General features: G+C 38.8%; 1 protein-coding gene across 2 annotated transcripts in view; it reads right to left on the bottom strand.

The window, feature by feature from the left end:
* TTC29 (tetratricopeptide repeat domain 29) overlaps positions 1 to 21,482 on the bottom strand; it is a 224,294-nt gene that overhangs the window by 41,935 nt on the left and 160,877 nt on the right. For both annotated transcript variants that reach the window (XM_041126217.1, XM_030027181.2), the window contains 2 exons: positions 16,837 to 16,960; positions 11,924 to 12,155 (listed from right to left, as the gene is read on the bottom strand). In XM_041126217.1, the coding sequence (XP_040982151.1) occupies positions 11,924 to 12,155; positions 16,837 to 16,960 (356 nt within the window). The remainder of the gene's footprint in view (positions 1 to 11,923; positions 12,156 to 16,836; positions 16,961 to 21,482) is intronic.

The raw sequence follows: 21,482 nt of genomic DNA, 5'->3' as shown, positions 1-21,482 counted from the left end.
TTTGATTTCTTTATCCAAGCATCACAAACACTACATTAATATCTTCAGAGGAAGATCTTGACTGTGAGCTGCAGTTTCACTGCCCCAACTCAATTACTGCATTCTTGAACTGCAATGTATTCATTTGTGGGCAGTGGGGCAGCCAGTGGGAGGGTATTGATTGGAGTATAATGTCATGTGTAGCAGGGAGAGTAAGATGAAAAGTGTTTTCTGCTTAATGGGTTGGTATTAAGTAGGTGGGAATGGCTTCTAATTAGCCAACAATTGCTGTGTTTCTCAGTTTCCCTCCTTTCCCTCCTCCTGTCGGTCACCAGCTGCCAATCTCTCTCTCCTTTTCCCTTTTTGTGTGGAGTTCATTGCTCACTGCAGTGAAAGCCTTTGTTTAAAAAAAGAGGGCTCCCAGGGTCTCATCTGCCAGGGTACAGCTTGCTGCCTGCGATGAGTAGCAACTGTCAGTTTATTTTATCTCAACCTTTTCATCATTCTGCTGAAACTGGTCGAGTGAAACCACCTGAGAGACCTGAGGATTCAGTACCTACAAGTCATTAGCCAGGACTGCTCAGTCTCTCCCCACACAGCAAGTCAACTGAACACTGCTTAAAATATAGTCCACTTTAACCCCGTATTTTCCTATGGATGTATTAGAACTCTTCCTCCATCTTCCGGATTTTAGTTTCATGATCATTCCTTAAACATACTACAACTATGATTAGTGAGTAATATATTTTCCAGTGCTTCTCAACACAAATGCTCAAGCAACACTCTTTAGAAATACAAAATAAAATATACTAAAATCTATTTATTAGAACACCTTCAGTCAGAACCTCCCTTTTATCTAGGTTATGTTCCCCAGCAGGAATATCATACCTAGCAATTCCCCCAATTGCTTGAACCTCTGCTGACCTAGACGTTTTTGATAACGCATCTCAGATAAAAGGGACAAATTCTGCTCATAGTTACACTTGTGCACTCCCCCTCAAGTCAACAAGATTTTATGGGCATAACAAAAAGCAGTATTTGGTCCACAATTTTTAGCATATTTGCAACATTTTCCTCTTTACCATACAGTTTCTCTCTGTCTGTACATATATATGTACACGTACTCCACATGCACGGCTACCTTTCAAACAGCTAATATAATTGCAGTACAATCATTAAAAACTTATCAAAGTATGTGAGAGAAAGAAATATTTTATTTTGAACTAAAACCAAATTTAATTTATCTAACTCAAATTTCAAAGTCATTGTTCTGAACAATCTTTTTCTGGTAATCACAGCTAACGTGTTGCAGTCATTACTAACAGTTTTAATACAGCAACAGAAGTATTGCTTTCCCCTATGTAAACAGTGAGCCATTTCAAGATATAGAAGAGATGACAAGAACACAAACCCAGTTATCCTCCAGTATATCAGCTGATTTCCTAATGCTTAAAATCGTCAGTGTTTCATCTCAATTCTCTTCTTACTGCAGCATAAGCGTACATACTTGTATGAATATCAACAAAATAAAATAGAATTTGTTTTAATATTATTCTCAAAACTGAGCTAAAGGTACCAGTAAGGATAAGCTCACTCTCAGGGAATTACACATCTCAAGATGCTGTTCAGCGATTGAAAGGTTCTGGAGTCAAAGGACTGGGCTCTAGAGCACCCTGAAGTGACATTTTCCACCAGGAAAACAAAAGTGTAAGGTAAACAGAGGGCTGCAAGTGCTGCACCCAGGATAAGAAGTCAATGGACAGCCCAGAACTACCAACACCGTGCAGTATACATCCTCCTCCCCTCCTGGTTTCTACCAACTATAACATTCTGATTTTCTTGACACCAGCTACTGATCTGGAGTTCCTATTCCTCAAATTCCTTGGGTGCCCAACATGAGCTGAGCAAGACTACTATATGGCATACTCATCCTCTGTTTTTCAGGTTCAATTTTATATCAGAAATGAGTTGAATGCACTGTACTATCACTTAGTTGCCCAGCTGAGATGTGTAGACACAATCGGACAGCTCAATGTCTATGTTCACGTGATCTGTAGATATCAGACAGTATGAAATACACCTTCACAAAAAAGACACGGTTTGAGTACTGGCTTTTGCAGACATTATCATTAGCATATGAATAAGCATAAGGTTTAGATATGAGAGGTGTTGGGCACTTGCAGTTCCCATTTCAGAAACTGCTGCAGAAGATTAATACCCCACAGGAGCTGACACCAGCTACGTTGTGCTTGACTAACATCCATAGCAGCTACATCTCAAAAATGAAAAAATATGCCAGAATTTTTAGGAAAAGGAACTGTATTAAAACACTGTAGCAACCATGGAAAAAAATATGAAAAACAACTTTGATTCAGAACAATTTCAAATTGGCCTCCCCATATCAATTACTCTATCTGATACTTATTAATGTCAGTATTACAGGATAGTAGCTACATGTTCAAAATTATGTACTTGTATGAGACACTACGGAAAATACTGTATAATTACTTGGCTCTGTGGCAAGACTTGTATGAGCCCTTCAACGGGAATACTCTGTATTACAGATAATATCGAATGCTAAACTGAGTAGAAACAAGTGGATGAGCCTAGGGGCATGGTCATCTACTTAAGCATGCATTTGGATCTTTAAGCTAATTAATCACCTAGTTGTATACTTAAACTTAGTCAATCCATTTGCACAGGTGATTAAGATCTCTTTAAAAGCTATTTTGATACTTCACAATTTTCTATTAACCAACTTACCAAGACACTCAATATGAAGTGTGATTCGTTCCAGTGTACTCTCTGATCACAACATAATAAAAAACACAGAGCATGAAGAACAGTGCCAAAGCGGTAAGTATGAAAAAACTGAAACACTACTATTAAAAAAACCCCTATTGATTCTACTACAAGCACAAAAGATGTACCTAATAAGGTATAGATTGAAATGCTAGCTACTGGGTACAGAGGTAACTGACTTATGCTCCTTAAACATTGACGGGAAACATACATAAAATTGGGGTTTGGAATGAAGGTGTGGGGCCAAAAAGGGAGAGAGAATGATTTGCAATATAAAAGTGAAGAACAGAAGAGAAAAAAAAAGACAAGTAGGGCACAGAACAGACAGGGAAGGAGGAGAAACAAAAAGAAAATAACTGTTTCAGAAATGGTTCAAAAAAAATCACAAAATATTCCTGATGATTACAGAAAAGAATAAAAAGAGAGGTGGATGTTTGGGCAAAAGAAATACGGTTTCACAAATACATTAACCGTGGAAGTATGACACCTCACTTTTGAAAATAGATTGGGTCATTCTAAATGTAAGTCATTTAAATCTTGACTATCTTCAGACCACAGAGTCTTAATAAAAACAGCAATTTGTTACTTAAACATAAGAGGAACTTAAAAGGATATGTCTAGGCAGGGGAAGGCATCTCAGAAAAAAGACCCTCAAAGATGCAGAAAAGAAAGCTGGCTTGGGAGACCAAGGAGAAGGAAGGTGTTTGATACACTGACTGTGACTCCTGAGATGACCTAAGGGTTCTTTTACAGAAAATATGCACTGAATACAGTTTCTTTGTCTTGGCTTTGATTTTCTGTGTCCAAAGATTGTTGGAGAGCTTTTGGTAAGGAAGGGTTTGCAGCAGAGAACTGTTTTCATGTTGGCCTGAGGTCAATCTCTCTCAGTTGGCATGTTTGCAGACAGTACCAATAAAAGGTTCTTTATGAAGTCTAAATGACAACAACCTTCTCAATATTAAACAAAAACATAAAAGTCTGCTCTTTGGTTCTTTCTGAGGATCAATTTTCCCTTTTGAGAACAAGAGCATAAAACCACCAGAGACATCTATGCTCGTGTATGCAGCAAAGGAAAGGGGCCTATGATGGGTACGTGCGGAGGAGCCCTAGGGCCACTTCAAAGTATGCCAACTGGTTATTCCTCCTTTGGCCCTGCAACCATCAGGGGACTGCCAGAGCAGAGCAGCTGCCAGCTGCTCTGCTTTACGACTCTTCTCTTTGTCAATGCATTCTTATGCTCTGGACTGCAGGCAAACCTAAAAGGTCTAGGTGCCTTCAAATCAAGGATTTCTCCAGAAGTGACCTAATGTGGTTGGGCAAGAGCTTCAATTTCTTTTGCACCAGTCAAGTGTCCTACAGAATCAGAGCAGGACTGAGCTTCTTCCCTGAGAATTTTCACTTTTTAAACTGGTAAGAAACTGCACTTTCGGTAGAAGTACTGACACTGCAGTGCACAAAGCTACACTAGTTCAGTGCATAAAGCTACACTAAAGGGTCTGACAATATACTGTAGTTTGAACACCACTTCCAACATCTTTCTTCCACAAGAAAGAACAATTCACCTTATTTAGGGAACCATTTTCTGCTGATCTAGAAAGCTTGTCTGAGAAAATACAGCTGGATGCCAACAATGTTTAGCACAGGATGTGTCTAAAGCAAATGCACGGCATGATTTAGACATTTCCATAGAAAGTATCAGATGGAAGAAAAATCTAGCTGAGATCCGAATTCTCCTCTGGTTAAGAGGTTTTTGTATAACTGTAGATGACAAGAACACTCACAATCACATTAGACAAGATGATAGTGAACTTTTTGAAGTTATAACACCACTTAGACATACAAGAACTGCCAACTCTTGGCAGACTATGAAGAAAGTTCTCCTAACACATTATTCCATGGTTAAACAGTAAACTATTCTGTGAACCCTCCTCTCAAATCTGGTACTGCCAATCCACAGACCTGGCCTAGATCTGATCCTGTCTAGCAATTCCCCATTATTTAAGGCAGTATTTAAAAAGAAATGACAGGAAAAAAACCTGGATAGTGCATTTGTACAAAGCACAAGAACACAGAATATCAGCATTCGCCTGTCATGTTTTTTCATACAAACTTCAGCCATCAGCAGAAAACAGAACAAGCTACTGCACTCATGGCAAAACTGACATAGATGTTTAAACGGCGTTCTCAGACTCTTCCTTGAGAATCTGGTGTGTCTGGCCACTGATCACAATGTGCCAAAAAACCTCCATCACCCTCACACTCTTCTCTTCACACTCGATTCCAAGCAATAATCACTCTCACTTTCTAAAAATATCAGAGTATGTCACTATGCAGACTTAATCAAATACTTAAAAACCAAACCCCAATTAATAATAAATAAGATATATGAACCACATCCACATAAGCCAGTTTTCTGAAACACACCTGTTCCATGTCATCAACATCTATATGTAAGCATTCTGTTTTTCAACATTTACTTAAGGTATTTTGCATTAATCTCAAAGGTACAGCAGTACAAAAAAATGATTGAGATTTTTTAAAATGAAAAGTGAGATAAGCTAAAATTCAGCACCTGATGAGTGCTAAGTGATGTGAATAAGAGGCAGTACAAGTTTAGAAAATTTTAAGGAAAAAAGAAATAATGACAGAACCACCTCTCAACTTTTTTTTTTTGGTAATCACTTTCCTAAATGTATATATTTTGGCATTTCTAACCACAGTGTTTTTCCAGAAATGGACAAATTATTCTATTTGATAAACCCCACAAAAATGTGCAGAAGCCATCCTGTGAATTTCAGAAGGGGACACTGAAGCATTTGAACAACTTTCGAAACATGCTTATTAAGAAGTGAGCCTTTGTGCCTCTGGCACACAGACAGCCTTGGAGTCTGTCACACACTTCCTTTCCATAATTTAAAATCATAGTTCTTATTTAACAGTGTGAACAAGTGTATAATTCCGTTATTTCACGTTCAGTTGTATTTTCTGAGAAAACACCAAAATCTGTCTCTAAAATCCTTTCTATTTCTCATTATTTTTGGTCATATAAACAATATATTCTGAAAAAAAATAAACAAACACTCAGTTTGTTTAACTCGCTATTGACATAATTCATAAGCATGTAGAGCTTGAAGCAGAATCAATTACAGATCCTATCTCCAGACTCTTGCACAGCGAACAGACCACTGCGAGGGAGGAGGGGCCCAGAGGGTCATTGGGAGGCACAGGCATGCTCTCTGCCTCCCAAAATGAGGGTCTGAAGCATTCGCATCCTCTTTACAGCAGCGATTGGGAAGAAAATCAGTTTGGCCTGTTCAAATTCAGTCTAGCTACTTTGTCACTGACAGCGTTTACATTTAATTATCTTTACTCAACAAGTTAGTTACAAAACTCACTAATACACTTTCAAGAAGAAACATGTTAAAAGAAAATATTAAGACTGCATGCTAATTTCAGTCACCATACAAGCCTATATATTTGCCTTCTGTACGTGCTAACTGCAGAATAGAACTTATTAAATAATACATGAGCCAAACAATATAACAGACACACAAACAGTGGCTTTGAGGGAGTGCATGCACATGCACAACTCAGGTAGTCCCACATCAGCATCATGAGATGCCAAAATCTATGACAGAGCTTTAGATATGAAATATGCAGCGAAAGCAACCTGCTAACACAAGCCTCTACCTTTCCACTGACATCATATAAGAACTATTTTATGGATGTATATCTGTGTAAGGTACAAAGACTTGCTATTTTTGTAGTTTTGATCAGTGCACCATAACTTTTCTTTCTCTTAAATGTTCTCAGATCAAAAAATCTGCTACCACCAATGAACATTTACTGGGCAAAGTGTAATTTATAATGCATGTTCCTGATGAAGATTGGTTTTGATTTGCTAAAGTACAGTCAAGCATTTTGGGTACAGTGCCATGGCATAACAGTTTTATTTAGCATGCATTTGAGATAACTAAGATAATTTATTAATGGGGGAAAGACAAGATTTGTAATGTTAGAAGTTTTCCTGGAATTAGTGTACTTCAGAAAGAAGAGACAGTAAAAAAGCAGTTTATCACATTATGAAGCAGACTGTTCTACTGTTGGACACTATCACCAAAATGGCCCATAAATTACACGGCTGTGGTAAGTTACAGTAGAGAACTGTTAACAGAATTCATTTAGTGTAATCTTTGATCTCATATCTCACTTCCAACTTACCATTCTTTAGGGATAATCCTTTTATTAATGAATGACAAAGTCACACACAAGCTCAATCTAAAATGCACCTGGTAAGATCTCTATTCTTCAACACACTAACAATTTTGTGCTAGCTGCATCTTTTACAGAAAAATGATTTGTATTGGCTTTGTATGGCAAGGTTTTGGTAGGGGCGGGGGGGGGGGGTTTACAGAGGTGGCTTCTGTGAGAAGCTGCTGGAAGCTTCCCCTGTGTCCGACAGAGCCAATGCCAGCCGGCTCCAAGACGCACCCACCGCTGGCCAAGGCCGAGCCCATCAGTGACAGTGGTAGTGCCTCTGTGATAATATAGTTAAGAAGGGAAAAAAAGTTGCTGGCACAGACAGAAACTGTAGCCAGAGAGAGGAGTGAGAACATGTGAGAGAAACAGCCCTGCAGACCCCCAGGTCAGTGAAGAAGGAGGGGGAGGAGGTGCTCCAGGCGCCGGAGCAGAGATTCCCCTGCAGCCCGTGGGGAAGACCATGGTGAGGCAGGCTGTCCCCCTGCAGCCCAGGGAGGTCCATGGTGGAGCAGATATCCACCTGCAGCCCGTGGAGGATCCCACGCTGGAGCAGGTGGGTTCCCGAAGGAGGCTGTGACCCCATGGAAACCCCACGCTGGAGCAGGCTCCTGGCAGGACCTGCGGATCTGTGGAGAGAGGAGCCCACGCTGGAGCAGGTTTTCTGGCAGGACTTGTGACCCCGTGGGGGACCCACGCTGGAGCAGTGTGCTCCCGAAGGACTGCACACCGTGGAAAGGACCCATGCTGGAGCAGTTCGTGAAGAACTGCAGCCCGTGGGAAGGACCCACGTTGGAGAAGTTCGTGGAGGACTGTCTCCCATGGGTGGGACCCCACGCTGGAGCAGGGGAAGAGTGTGATGAGTCCTGCCCCTGAGGAGGATGAAGCGGCAGAAATAACGTGTGATGAACTGACCGTAAACCCCATCCCTGTCCCCCTGTGCTGCTGGTTGGGGTTGGTAGAGAATCCGGGAGTGAAGTTGTGCCCGGGAAGAAGGGAGGGGTGGAGGGAAGGTGTTCTGAGATTTGGTTATATTTCTCATTACCCTACTCTTGTTGATTGGTAATAAATTGAGTTAATTTTCCCCAAGTTGAGTCTGTTTTGCCTGTGACAGTAATTGTTGAGTGATCTCTCCTGTCCTTACCTCGACTCACAAGCCCTTTGTTATATTTTCTCTCCCCTGTCCAGCTGAGGAGGGGGGAGTGACAGAATGGCTTTGGTGGGCACCTGGCGTTCAGCCAGGGTCAACCCACCACATGACTATAAAACATCTCAAAGAGCTTTTAAAACTGCAAATTGCTATGATGACAATTTAACTTTTTACACAAGAAAAAGGACACGTTCACATTGTGGAATGTACCCTTCCATACATCTATGAGAGGAAGCTGGAGAAAGAATACTGAGGAACTACATATTTGAGAGTAAGAACAAAAGCTCATTGGACTGTATTTTCCAAGCTATAGCTTTAGCTGGTGCATGCATTTTAAATCACGTTGAAGGCTGCTTAGGTGTGGAATGCTAGAAAAAGTTCTGATCATGCTGAAGTTGATGGTACAAGATAATTCCATTGATCACAAGACTTCGCAATTGATGATATGGGTAAGACAATCATTTATGGGGCATTTGTAGCTACTATAAAAAAAACCCCAACAAAACAAACACAGAAAACCTATGGTAAAATGTGTCAATTTTGCAAAGATCTCCGAAGTCAAGAAATGTAGATTTAAATTGTGGTCAAAAGCAGAAAACATTTCTCAAGAAAACAACTGAAGACTTTCTAGTATGAGGAAAACAACACATATTATGTCTACTCTTAAAAACGTTTAGATGATTTCAAGCATCCAAGGTCTCTTGCTGAGGCACAGCCCTGCCAGATGCAATGACCTGGGCTGAGAGTTGCCAGATTCACAGAAAACACAATTCCTGGTCAGCATTTCAAGTAATCAATATCCAAAATCTGATCCAAAATTTTCCTGCCTTCAGCACCTTCTTCTCCCTTCTAGAACGCAGCAAGTCAGGAGATTACTTATTGAAAGATCTGTGAAATATTTTCAATGACAATGTTAGTCATGCTGTGGGTTCCTTTTTAGGCTTTACCATGGAGTCACAAGCCTTTTTGCCTACTGATTCTGCTGATAATTTATTTTCTTATACATTTGACTAAACATAAAAAGATCAATAAAAACGTATTTGGTCTTGCAGTGGCATCTCACAATGGCATAAATAACTCTCTTGTAAGTGAAGTCAGGTGACTGAGTCAAATGCAGCAGACAGAAAGACATTCTCCTTTGTATTTATAAACACTGTTTTGTGACAATCCCATCCCTTTTGCCCATGACAACTTTGGTCAAAACATCCTTTTTATTAATAAATGTTGAGGTAAATTGAGTAATTAATGGTTCTTCCTGCCTGGTTATTGAAATGATTGATTTAGAAAATAAGCCTCGGTTGAAAGACATAAGGTATATGGCTGTACTTGAATTTAAATGTCATTGTTCCTCCACTAGCCTAAGTATTTCTTTTGCCTAAGAATACAGAAACTACTCTTATTTTTTTGTCACAGAAAAATTATTCAGTCAGAACAGTTAGAAATAAAAACTCACTACCTTCCTTCTTCCTTTCATTAAATTCCCCTGCGGATTAAGAACTACTATTGTGTCTTGTCTTTAGCTGTTTTATCCTCAAAAAGACTGAGAAAAATCTAGTAGATTATCGATGTTGAGCTGTTTGAAAGAGCTAGAAATACTGTCCTATTATCACAGCAGGAATTTCCAAAGTGATGAGTTCATCATACGATGCACAGGCATTCTCCTGGAAGGTAGGATAAAGGCTGTACCTGAAACTCAAAGCTGGTGAATCCTAATATTGAATTGGTGCCAGGTCATGTTTTGCCAGACAAAGATATTAAAAATGTAATGCCAGTACGAGAGATTTGGCACACACCACATGAAGAACGTTACAGATTGTGCTGACAGTGTGACACTATGTTTTCCTGGATGTAATCTGGGTATCATGAGAGCAAGCTTGGAGCACTAATGAGAAGAATGATATTGAACTGGAAGAGCTGCTAAATATGCAGTAGCCACAGGGTTCCTGGAGTTAACTGGAACTAAAATGAAAACTGTAATACCAAAAGTAACAGAGGGTAAACTAGGCAGAAATACAGAAGGATGAGAATCTCAGCAGGCAAAACTTGTTACTGGTACTGTGCTTGCCAGGACATAAAGGGCTATTCTAATCATACTCTTTTTATCCCTGAAGTACTGTTAAAGAGGAGCATGAAGCTCGAGCTTAAAGGGGCACATATAATTTCAGGATATAAATAAGTTTCACAACTGGCTGGAAAAAGTGATGTATAAAAGTTGAACAGAACACCTCTTTAGGTGCAAGATGTAAAATACAAGTTGAAAATACCAAGATCATCCTATCTCTTTGAGGCTCCTGGTTTTTTTTTTGCTGTTGCCATTGTTGATCTTTATTGGCCTCCTATTTACATCAGCTACAGCTAATGATCCTCATATGAAATGCATATAAAATTGCTTGACATTGGATTCTTCTTTGACCATCCCTGTTGGAATTCTTGGCATCCCCACCACAGGTCTAGAAACCTACTATCCCTTGCAGGAGACAAGCACCCACTTAACTCTGCCAGCCATCAAAATATGTAGAGTGCTGGATATTCACTTATTGAGGCAAAAATCATAAATATATATAGTCATTGGAAAAAAACCACATTCTCATTGAGGAAGAGCTGCCCTGTTACCATCAGTGGAACTCTAAACAGAGTGCTATCTAATTTGTTATCTGTTCAGCATGCCAATGAATGTCCTCATTCCACAATTCTCAGTTGCTTCCAGTGTTGCCTCTGGTATCCTGGCTCCTGTTAAACTGCCAACATCTTCAATTACAAGGCTATTAACCACTTATTTTATATACAAAATTCACAACTGAAGCCATACTTAATTGTTCCAATTCTATGAAAGGAAAAGATACACAAGAAAACAGCAGACAAGCAGTTCTTTGTCTTTGAGAGTAAGATAACTGAGGCAATTTGCACACAGTAACTCTGAAGTTCCATGTTATGACTTTGCCCCAGCTGTCATTTATTTCCACTGTACCCCAGATTCACAGTCTCCACAGGAATGCAGAGAGGAAAGTTTTAAGGTGGAGTAGACTCACCCCTTTTCCTTCGCCAGTACAATACAGATTAATACTATCAATACTTGGAGATAATGCATGATTCAGTTTGTCTTGTATTAACATATAGTACAGGGGAAAAAAAGTAAAGAAAATTTAACCCATGAAGAAAGAGGTCTACTCTACACAAAATCATCCTCTACTCTTTATCTGAGACAAGGAAACGCAGCGAAGAAATCATAGAGTTGCTTTCTTTTTTCTTCCCCTCCAATGTCAAGTGTAAAGATGCCAAAAATAAAACAGTATGTTCTTCTGAATTCAGAACTATGTCCACTATGTCAAGCAGAAATTACTTCTTACTTTTAGTAACAGGGAACTTATTTTTGGATGCACTTGAAAAACTGACTGCAAATGAAGATTATTATTTTTTTTTTCTTTAAAGATTAAAATAATGATACTTGACTAAATTAATACATTACTGTCTGCCCTTAACTGTGATGTATTTGAAAACAGCACTGAAAAAAGTATGTTACCATCCATAGCAACGACTACTATATCTTTCTCCCTGCTACGTTGTATTTAAACCTATTTAATTCAGCCTTTAAAATAAGCACACAAAGGAGTAAATCTAACCTCCATTCAGTACAAGGATTAAACCCAGGAAATAATTTAATAAAACTCTACAAGAAAAACGACTTAGCCGTTGAGGACAATACAGCACTAATGTGTTTCATAACCAATGTCTTACCGACTGTAAGAGGGTCAGTGCACATGTCACTTCTGTTCTCCTTCCATGCCAGCAGGTACTTGAGGCTGACGGGATCCTCTGCTTCTATATGGCTGTTAAATGCCACCATCAGTTTATGAGCCTTTGCAATGCCATAATAAGTCTTTGTTTCATCCACTAAGGGCAAATTATTTAAAGTTTTTGCTGCCTCAGAAGCCTGACTGAAATTTTCAAAAGCTTCATTATAGTTGCCCTAGCAAAGAACAGAAAAAAAGAAAAGCATTGTAAAAACTACTTGTAGTCACCTGTATTTTACCTTGACATTAGAGCCTGCTCTTCTGGCACCTCAGAGATGTTGCAGCTGAGAGGCCAGCCCACAGAATGACTCATAGCATGATATTAAGCAAACCACTCTCCCTTGCTGTTTCCTAACCTCTAAAATCCAGATAACACCGCTCATATCTTTCTCAGGAATGGAATTATTTTTTGGTTGTCTGTGTAGTATTTTGAACAAACCAACCTACGTATACCAATACTAAGTATTAATACTGATTCCAGCCAGGCCATTTAGAAATTATCACTATTGTTTCATTATGTTTAACATCTCTGTGGGAGGAAAGGTCCTAATTTACTATTGTGATACTAAATTTTAGAAAAGGAACCTTAAAAATGGAAAAAAGAGGATAATGAAATGATGGACCTAAAGCACAGAAAATAAGAGAAATTAAAACCCACAGGTTTATGGGTGAAGAAGTGGTATACCAAAACCCGGGGATATTCCTAAAAACAAAAAGAGAAGCAGTAGGAGAAATATAAGCCAAGTGTTGCTAAATAGAAAACCCAAATGATTTATCTCTTTATCCTGCTGAACACAGAAATCCAACATTCATGAGTCCAGTAAAAAGGAGTATAAACTACAGCAGATAATACATGAAGAGGAATTTTAAAAAGTATAACAAGAACTACTTTTTATGTGAGATATAGAAAGAGAACTCCTCAACTTCTTGACCAAAGACTAATAAAGAGAAAACTAGGGGAAATCATGATAGGCTGAAGGATCCTGCTGAAAAGCTAAAATATTTCTTAGTATATTTCTTCATCTTTTGCATGTTTCTTCTTTGCCATGAAGCTACATTGAGTTACCATCAGAGATGGAGTCAAAAGAAGAGTTGCAGAAGCAAGCTTCTGATTTGAAAAGTAGCACACCACCAGACCTAAACAGAAAAAAGTAGCATACCACCAGACCTAAAAATAAAAGATTTGAAGAAATCTAAAGACAAAGAGATTGAATTGCTGGGAAATAAATTACATCTGTCATTAAAACTAGGTAGCATAATTCAGGCTTGAAAGGTAGTACATTTTGTGTTGGCATTATACGTGGCAGCGTGCAATAACTTTATCTCTAGTATCCATATTGTCCAATGTTTAATTATTATAGAAAAAGAATCAGATTACAATTTTGCCAAGATTGTTGAAAAAGGTAAAAAAGGAAGGTTTTTGCAAGGCTTTGAGGAATTTCAAAGGGGCCTAATAATACTACCTGAGTGGTTATGTGATAGCAAATGAAATTAATTCTTTAGAAAATGAGAGGTAATTCATACTGCTTGAACTATTTGTAACTTTTAGTGGGTTCTCATTAACTCAGGCTCAGGCAGGTGGACTTGAAATAACACGGGCAGCTCTGCAGTGGCTTCTCCTAAATGCAAAACAGCTCTAATACCTAGTAAGAATAAACGAAACATTACGATGCATCAAGAATGCAGTGGAGAAAGCCAGAGTAGATACAATCTATGTAAATAAACAGTATATTAATAAAACTGGACAAAGTAAATGTATGCCTAACAGCAAATATAAACCAGGAATACACTGAACATTGCTACCAACTACAATAGAATAGGGATGAATTGAATACAACTGAAGAGCAAGAAATTTAAAAATAATTACAGATGGCTCTCTCCTCTTAACAGATCATTTATGGTGACAATCTTGATCACAACCCTACTAAGAACAAAGTTGGACATCCTTGTGTGGAAAAAAAAAAAATCAACAAACAAGACAAGGCAAAAAAAGGTCTTCCTGGGAGCAAGCCATTATGGAACTGTTCATCCTTTACCTTACTCTGAAGGAAGAAGTTCTGGCTGTTGTCAGAGCTAGACAAACTTCTTGTGGCGGTTTCTATATGTCTATCATTAACACTAACTATAGTCTGCCTGCTCCCTGGAAGATGCCTTCCATTTCTCCCATTGGTGCAGTATTCTGCTGCCCTGATGGCACAAACTTCCTGACTGAAAACATTTTCAGAGCTGTCTTATCCTTTCCCTCTCAGCTTGATTTAGTAAGATTGAAATTCCCTTCTGCACAGAGTACAGAGACCAGGAGGAGAGACTCCAGTTGATACCTGTTGCACTTAATACCACTTTTTAGGATCAAAATTTGTATAACTGCTAAAATGTGCCTGTAATTAAAAAAGGAGAAAAGAGTAATAGAAATTCAGGTAGTCTTCAGGCTTCGTTTAATACAGCAGGAGAGCAGAATTAGGCCTATGAGGACACAGCAATGAATAAAGAATGATAAGCAGTAGGATAATAGATAAAAAGCAGAAACATCTACCTACCATACTCATGAGAACTATAATAGGTTAACTGATGCAATTAGTTAGAGGAATGCAGCAAATCAGACTAAGAAACTTGAGAAAAGTGAAATCAGAAATGACAGTGTGTCATGCTAACTCCATCAGAGTTTGCATATTAATTAAGCAAACTGCTTAACAAACTGGGAGAAATTAGACCTAACACTCGTGCATAACACAAACCCAGGCATTTTAGGAAACAAGAAACATATGGGTAAAACAATCATGACTAGAAAGCAGGAACTGGGTGTACAGCATTAAAGAAAGACAGTGATGGTGATGGAATAGTGAGATGACAGAACTGTAAAGATACAGCAACAGTGTGGACAGAGCAAAGTGAATTTGGTCAAAGTCACTTTGGGAAGAACAGTAAAAATTATATCCCTGGTTTACTAAAGGTCCCCAAGGATAGATCCGGATATAAATAGAGATATCCTTAATTCGATGAGAAGGACAGTACTACTGCAAATTGTATCACTGAGGGAAGTAGAGTTGAATAAAAATACCCTCATAATGGCTTAACTTAGAGAATACTGGCAATGACACCAAGCAGGCAGTGGTCCAAGAGAGGAAATGTTAATTTAGACTCAGTTTTGGTAAACATTGCTGCCCTTGCAGAAAAAAATGAATGGTATAGAAAATAGGGAATTAGAAAACTTTAAGAAATTTTTTTTGTATGTTTAAATTACATAATTTATGTAAGTTAATAAGATTAAGTCACTACATTTCTTCCCTTCTACACCAGTACCCCAGTTCAAGGCAGCAAATTCTGAACTGAGAAAGACAGTTCAGAGAATAAGCAAAAAGAAGTTAATTTTTAAAATATCAGTTCTCATAGAATTGATTATTAGCAATGGTGGCAGAAGCAGTGAAATATAAAAGTAGTTAAAGAGAATTTAGTGAATTATTTTTCAAATTTGGAGTAGAATAATTAAACAGAGTGTCACATTACCCTACTGTCTTCTGAGTTTCAGATCCATTTTAAAGTTACTTCAGCAAGTTCTCAAAGACTTTAAAACTTAGTTTTCAACAGGAAATTTGGCATTTATGCTACGAACATATGTAAATAGAAAACTCTCAGGCTAATTTAGAGATTACAGAGTAAGAAAATTTTCTACTGCTTATGAAACAAAAGCGGGCCAGCAACTTTGGTAGTGGGTGTTCTCTGTAAGAGGAATCCAGAAAAAAAGAAAAGGCATTTGGGGGTAGTGTAAATAAAAAGGGGCAAGCAGCCTGTTCAATATATTACACATAGAAAAGGAAAGCAGGCAACAGAAGTTAGAAAGGGTGATTTTGAAAGAGTATTTCTATTTTTATTTTGTTCATAGTGAAAGTGTTTCCTAATTTCCACATTGTCCTGTCTGCAGAATGAATTCTTTTTATTACTTATTGTATCTAAATAATTTCATGCAGCATTTCAGCTCTAAAATAGGTGTTAAAGGGCTCAACATGAATCTTTCACTTGTGCAGTAATGTTTTTAACCCTTCTGATTTCAAAAACCAAGTGTAAGTGTTGCATGTCTAGATGCGGTAAAGGACAGAGTAAGCATGGAAACCGCTACCCAGACAGGCAGCCAACAGAACTGCCGCCTTTGCAGGGTCCACCCCAGAGGAACAATTCAGAGACTGGCACATGCGTCAGAAAGAAGCACTTCAAAAGACCTTAGAAACTACGATAAAGGGAGTTTCTTAGTTACCTCTAGCTTAATATTGTCCGTCACTGCCTATCTATTGATTTAAACAGGCCAAATCAAAGCCATCAGGCTGGATGGAGGCATATAGAAGAGAAAGCCCGCCCACTACCAACACAGACCTTTTGCCAAACTCTTTGCTGCTAGCACCCATTTCATAAATTTGGCTGAGAGAATGTAGACAAGAAATCAAGCTAAGATTAAAAACTGCTTGTTAGCATGCAATATAGTATACATTCATTTTAAAAAAGCATGAATTTCAGTGTAAAATTTCATTTGCATTAACTGATGACTCTTTATGGGCATATATGGCCCACATGGTGATTTGGATGCAGACTTTTCACAACACTGAAAGTCTGTCATGATCTGAATTTGGAGTTTTTACTCACCCATTCTAGAACAAAGCCCTATGTGTTAAATACGGTGTGAAATTTTCACCTTTCCCAAAAACTTAAGGCACATTTTATTCAGTCACACAGTTTCTTCTCCTTTGGTAACTCTTGTAAGATACAACACCTGGACCAAATCCTTCTGGGTCATCTCATATGCAAAATCAGATCTTTACCATGCATTAAACCCCATGGTTTGACATCATTACTACAACCAGTACTTACTCTTTCATTGTAAATATTCCCAAGTAATACACATGCATCCACCAGGCTTTGGCTTAGATGAACATTCTCGGCAGTCTTCATAAACTCTCCCAAGTACTTAATCGATTCAGCCACTTTTCCCTGACTGAAGCAAAGGACAGGGACAAAATTAAATATTCACTTATATGGCTTCTCCAAATGCTGAAGATCTATCCCCCTGCTCTGAAGTAACTTTACTTTGTGATGACTCATCCATGACTGGACTTTATTTCCAAAACGGTTGCCTAGGCACTACCTGTGCTGAGACCAATGAGACGAGTCCATGCAGAACTGGATCCTTTGAGCAAAATAAACCAAAATTCTTCTTCAGAATATTGTGCCATATTTTAAGGCCAAGAATGAAAATGCACGTGATGATTTTACAGGGGTTTTGGAGTTTCCATTATTTTAATATTTTTTCTACTGAGCAGCTGATAACAGCTTCAATACAGCTGGACCTCACATCCTGACAAAACAGGGGAAGGAGGTAAGAAGGCTAGTTTTTCAGTAAGACTTTTTCTGCTCCTGTCATTCAGAGCTGCCATTTCTTGCTCTAGAACCCTGGTGGTGCAGCAGCATCTCTGTAACGGTGCCGTCTCTTAGTTCTGGGGATGACAGCCTTTCCCTGAGCGTAATACTGCACTTTGGCTGGGTGGATCAAAGGTTGCTGAAGTCACACAGGCAAACCTATAAACTGTGGATTGCAGGTGTCACCCCCAAATCCCAGTGAGATCAGAGCAACCTGAGGTCACAGCTGAATCTAAGTTGAAAATTGGCTAATGCACTTTGGCAATAACATTTGCAGATTTCCTTTTTTTAATAAAGCCGGTCATATTAACAATATAAGATCTCTGCAGTATGATTACAAGATATAAGATAGACATCTGGGTTTGCTTGTGAGTAAGGCACTGCGTTCTTTTTCCCTTTAAGGCTGAAGTGTTACTGCAGCTGACCTCAATATTAGCCATGAACTTGAGTCACTGATGTAGGAGTGTAGCATGCTAAATGTCAAGCCACCAAGCAAGACAGAAAATCCAGTCTTAATTAAGAAATTCACAGAAACAGAAGTTCCTGTAAGTGATAAAGAATTTTGATTTATTTTCTCACCATTTTAAAACACCTTCAAGTTATATTCCTGCAGCAAATGACTGACTGGGGTTTATTTACATTATGGTTTTTATTATAACCCATATTAGGGATATATGCTTTCAAAATCTGGCGTAAGTCTGCAATTCCCTGTCTTATGCTATCAAAGTAATTGTAACAGGGTAGAGCCTGCCATGAAACAGGAAACACAGCAAAGCATGGCTCCAAATTTACAATATTGCAGAGATTATCTGTATGTGACTGAGATGAGCTAGATTGCTAGAAAATGATGCCAAAACACTGCAAACTAACATGCTTGAAATGTTCAAGTATATGCTACTGTAAAGCTTAGTTGTCAGTAAGCACAGTTGGATTTACTAAAGTTTCCTAATTTAAGTATTTTAATATCATGAGAATATTAAATATACTGTACTGTAAACATTTGCCAAATGTCAAAAGGCTTCTAAATTTTAGAATTAGAAACACTTTTTTTAAACCTATTTTTTTTTTCCTAAGAAGAGAAAATAAAATGTTTCCCCACAGAAATACAGCATATGATTTATATAAGTTAAAGGACAAGGTTAAAGTGTTAGACAAATATTAATTCCAGTTTTTCTAGTTTTCTATATGCAGTGCACAGGTGCAACTTGAAGACCATATTATATGGTATAATCATTAAATCCATTCAACCAGACCTTTGAGAGTTAAAAACATATATTCTGAGGAAAAGGACTCCTCGGTCCAAGGAATGAGAATGAAACAGTGCAGAATATTTGTGTATCAAGGTGATTCCAGTTTCCAATTGGGAAAACAGGACTGTTAACACCCACATCCCCTGACAACTGTCCAATTATGTATATCACACTTGGCCTACTGTTTGCAGTAGAAGTAATCAATAAAGGATGTGGTTGAGTGAACATAGATTTTGGTTGAACCAATGCATGAAAACTTAATCATTTACTCAGAGTGGAGAAATCAAATAGAGCAGAGATGAAACAGCCACTAAGGGGTTTGTTGATTGTGCCACCAAGTTTGTGGGCTAGAGGCTGAAAGTAATAAAGCAAATGGAATCAGTGACAGGAGAAAATGTAAAAAGGTTTTCTTAATTTCATGAATTAATAGAAATGTTTTGATGTATTTTTGGCCATTTTTTATATTTCACATAAAAACCTATGCTCCATATATAGAAAATATGAAAATTGCTAGGGCATATAACCTCTTTCAAGCAAACAGAAATCAATTTGATACATATCAGAAAGATGTTTCTCACTGTTAGAACTTCACTTATGCCAACTAGCAATCGGTTGGTACAGTTTAACAATTTTTCAAGGGAAGTACTTTTAAAAGCACTACAGCTTGAGATATTTAAAGTATGCTAGAAGGATTACTGAAACACTTTATCCTGCACAAGACCTGATAACATGATAAACAGGTCTTTCCTACTCAAAGGGCTAATATTTTATAGTTCCTTCAAAAATCTACATGTTATTTTATATAGCCATATACTTTCTATCTCCTTAGACATCACCTTCCTAAATGCATAAAGTGTAATTTCCTAAAGATATAGTCATTCATGATCCCACAGAACAGTTATGATGACTTCAGCAGAAGAGATTACATATCTACAGCAACTCATTTTCCAGTTTCATGCTAAAATGCCCTATGAGATTTTTACCCCTATTAGACTTTTATGAAAATATGCACCTTTTATAGGATTGCTCATGTGATTGAATTGGATGTATAAATCATGTGTTCCAAGAAGTCATTACCATGGTGGACACTGACAGAATAAGTTGAGAACATGATGCCATTATGTCAGATTTTTCCCTGGAAAATGACATACCTAAATGCACATGATAGAGATTTGCAGTTTCCCATGGTCTGTGGAAACATCTGCAGCAAAGCTTTCAAAAAAATTCCAAAGCCATAGACAAGTTCTGAGCAATTAGGGAGGGCTCAGCCACTTTGACCAACATGTCACAAGGCAATCAGTGCAAATTCTCACAGATGTTATGGTTATAATGCATTATTTTAGAGAAACAGTCATCGTTTTTTTCTAAAGACATTATCCATCAAATTTAAAATTATTTGCACAAGTCTAGCCTAGATCAGGTTAAAATACAAGTAAAGAAAAAGTGACCAAGCTGAGTATGGAGATTCTGTCACCAACAGTAATTATTCATGCATTTATCCAATATTTTCTGAACAGGCTTGCCAGAAATTTGTTTGTTTGCTATACATCAGACAAGTAAATATCCAAAAGTTTGGTATGAGAGTAAACAGAAACTTACAATGCTTTTTTTTTTAATGTCTCTCTTTACATTGGCTTTTCAAACCATTTTTCTATGCCCTTTCCTCCTCCAAGGAAGAACCAGTAGAACTGGACCAGCGTAATTTTGTTCATGAAAAATGCCGTTCTTGAATTTTGAAAAGTAGGTTTGTCTAAAATATCCATCATACTGGGTTACAGAAAGCATTCTAATAGAGAGCATTACATGAAACAAAGGGAATTTATCTAGAAGGACTGCTTAAGACAAAGACCTGAGAATCACCGTATAGTTAAGGTTGGAAGGGATCTCTCGAGATAATCTTCATCTGCCTTGCTCAGAGCAGGGTCAGCTAGAGGAGGCCTGTGTCCAGCAGAGTTCTGAGTGACTTTTGAAAGATGAAGCCTCCACAACCTGTTCCAGCATTCACCCTCACAGTAATTTTTTTCTTCTTCTTGTGTTTAAATGGAATCCAATGTATTTCAGTTTGTACCCATTGCCTCTTGTCCTGTCCCTGAGCACCACGGAGAAGAGCCTGGCTCCCTCCTCTTTACACCCTCCCATCAGAAATTTGTGCGCATTGATGAAATCCGTGCTGAGCCTTCTCTTCTGTGGTCTCAACAGTCCCAGCTCCCTTGGCCTCCTCTCCTAGGACAGGTGCTCCCAGTCCCTTAGCCACCTTTGCAGCCCTTCGCTGGACTCACTCCACTATGTACCTCCCTCTCTTGTACTGGGGAGCCCAGCATGGGACACAGCGCTCCTGGGGGGACCTCACCAGTGCTGAGTAGAGGCAAAGGATCACTCCCCTCGACCTGCTCGTAATGCTCTGCCTAACGCAGCCCAGGATCCCGCTGGTCGCCTTGGCTATGAGCGTGCATCGCTGTCTCATGGGCAACTTGTTGTCCACCAGGAAACCCAGGTCCTTCTCTGCCAACTCCTTTCCATCCCGTCAGCCTGCAGCCTAAGCTGCTGCCTGGGCTTATCCCTCCCCAGGTGCAGGACTTTGCATTTCCCTTTCCTGAACTTCATGAGACTGCCATCGGCCCACTTCTCCAGCCTGCCGAGGTCCCTCTGAATGGCAGCACAACCACCTACCCGGTGGGTCAACCATTCCCCCTCAATTTTGCACTGCCTGCAAACACGCTGAGGGTACGCTTGGTCACACCGTCCAGGTCGTTAATGAAGATATTAATCAGCATTGGTGCCAGCATTGATCCCTGAGTACACCAATAGCGATTGGCTTCCCACTGGACTTCATGCTGTTGCTCACTACCC

This window comes from Aquila chrysaetos, chromosome 1, assembly GCF_900496995.4.
Source record: "Aquila chrysaetos chrysaetos chromosome 1, bAquChr1.4, whole genome shotgun sequence".
Taxonomy (NCBI): domain Eukaryota; kingdom Metazoa; phylum Chordata; class Aves; order Accipitriformes; family Accipitridae; genus Aquila; species Aquila chrysaetos.
The sequence above is the reverse complement of the archived record's forward strand: the minus strand, read 5'-3'. Positions and strand labels throughout refer to the sequence as shown.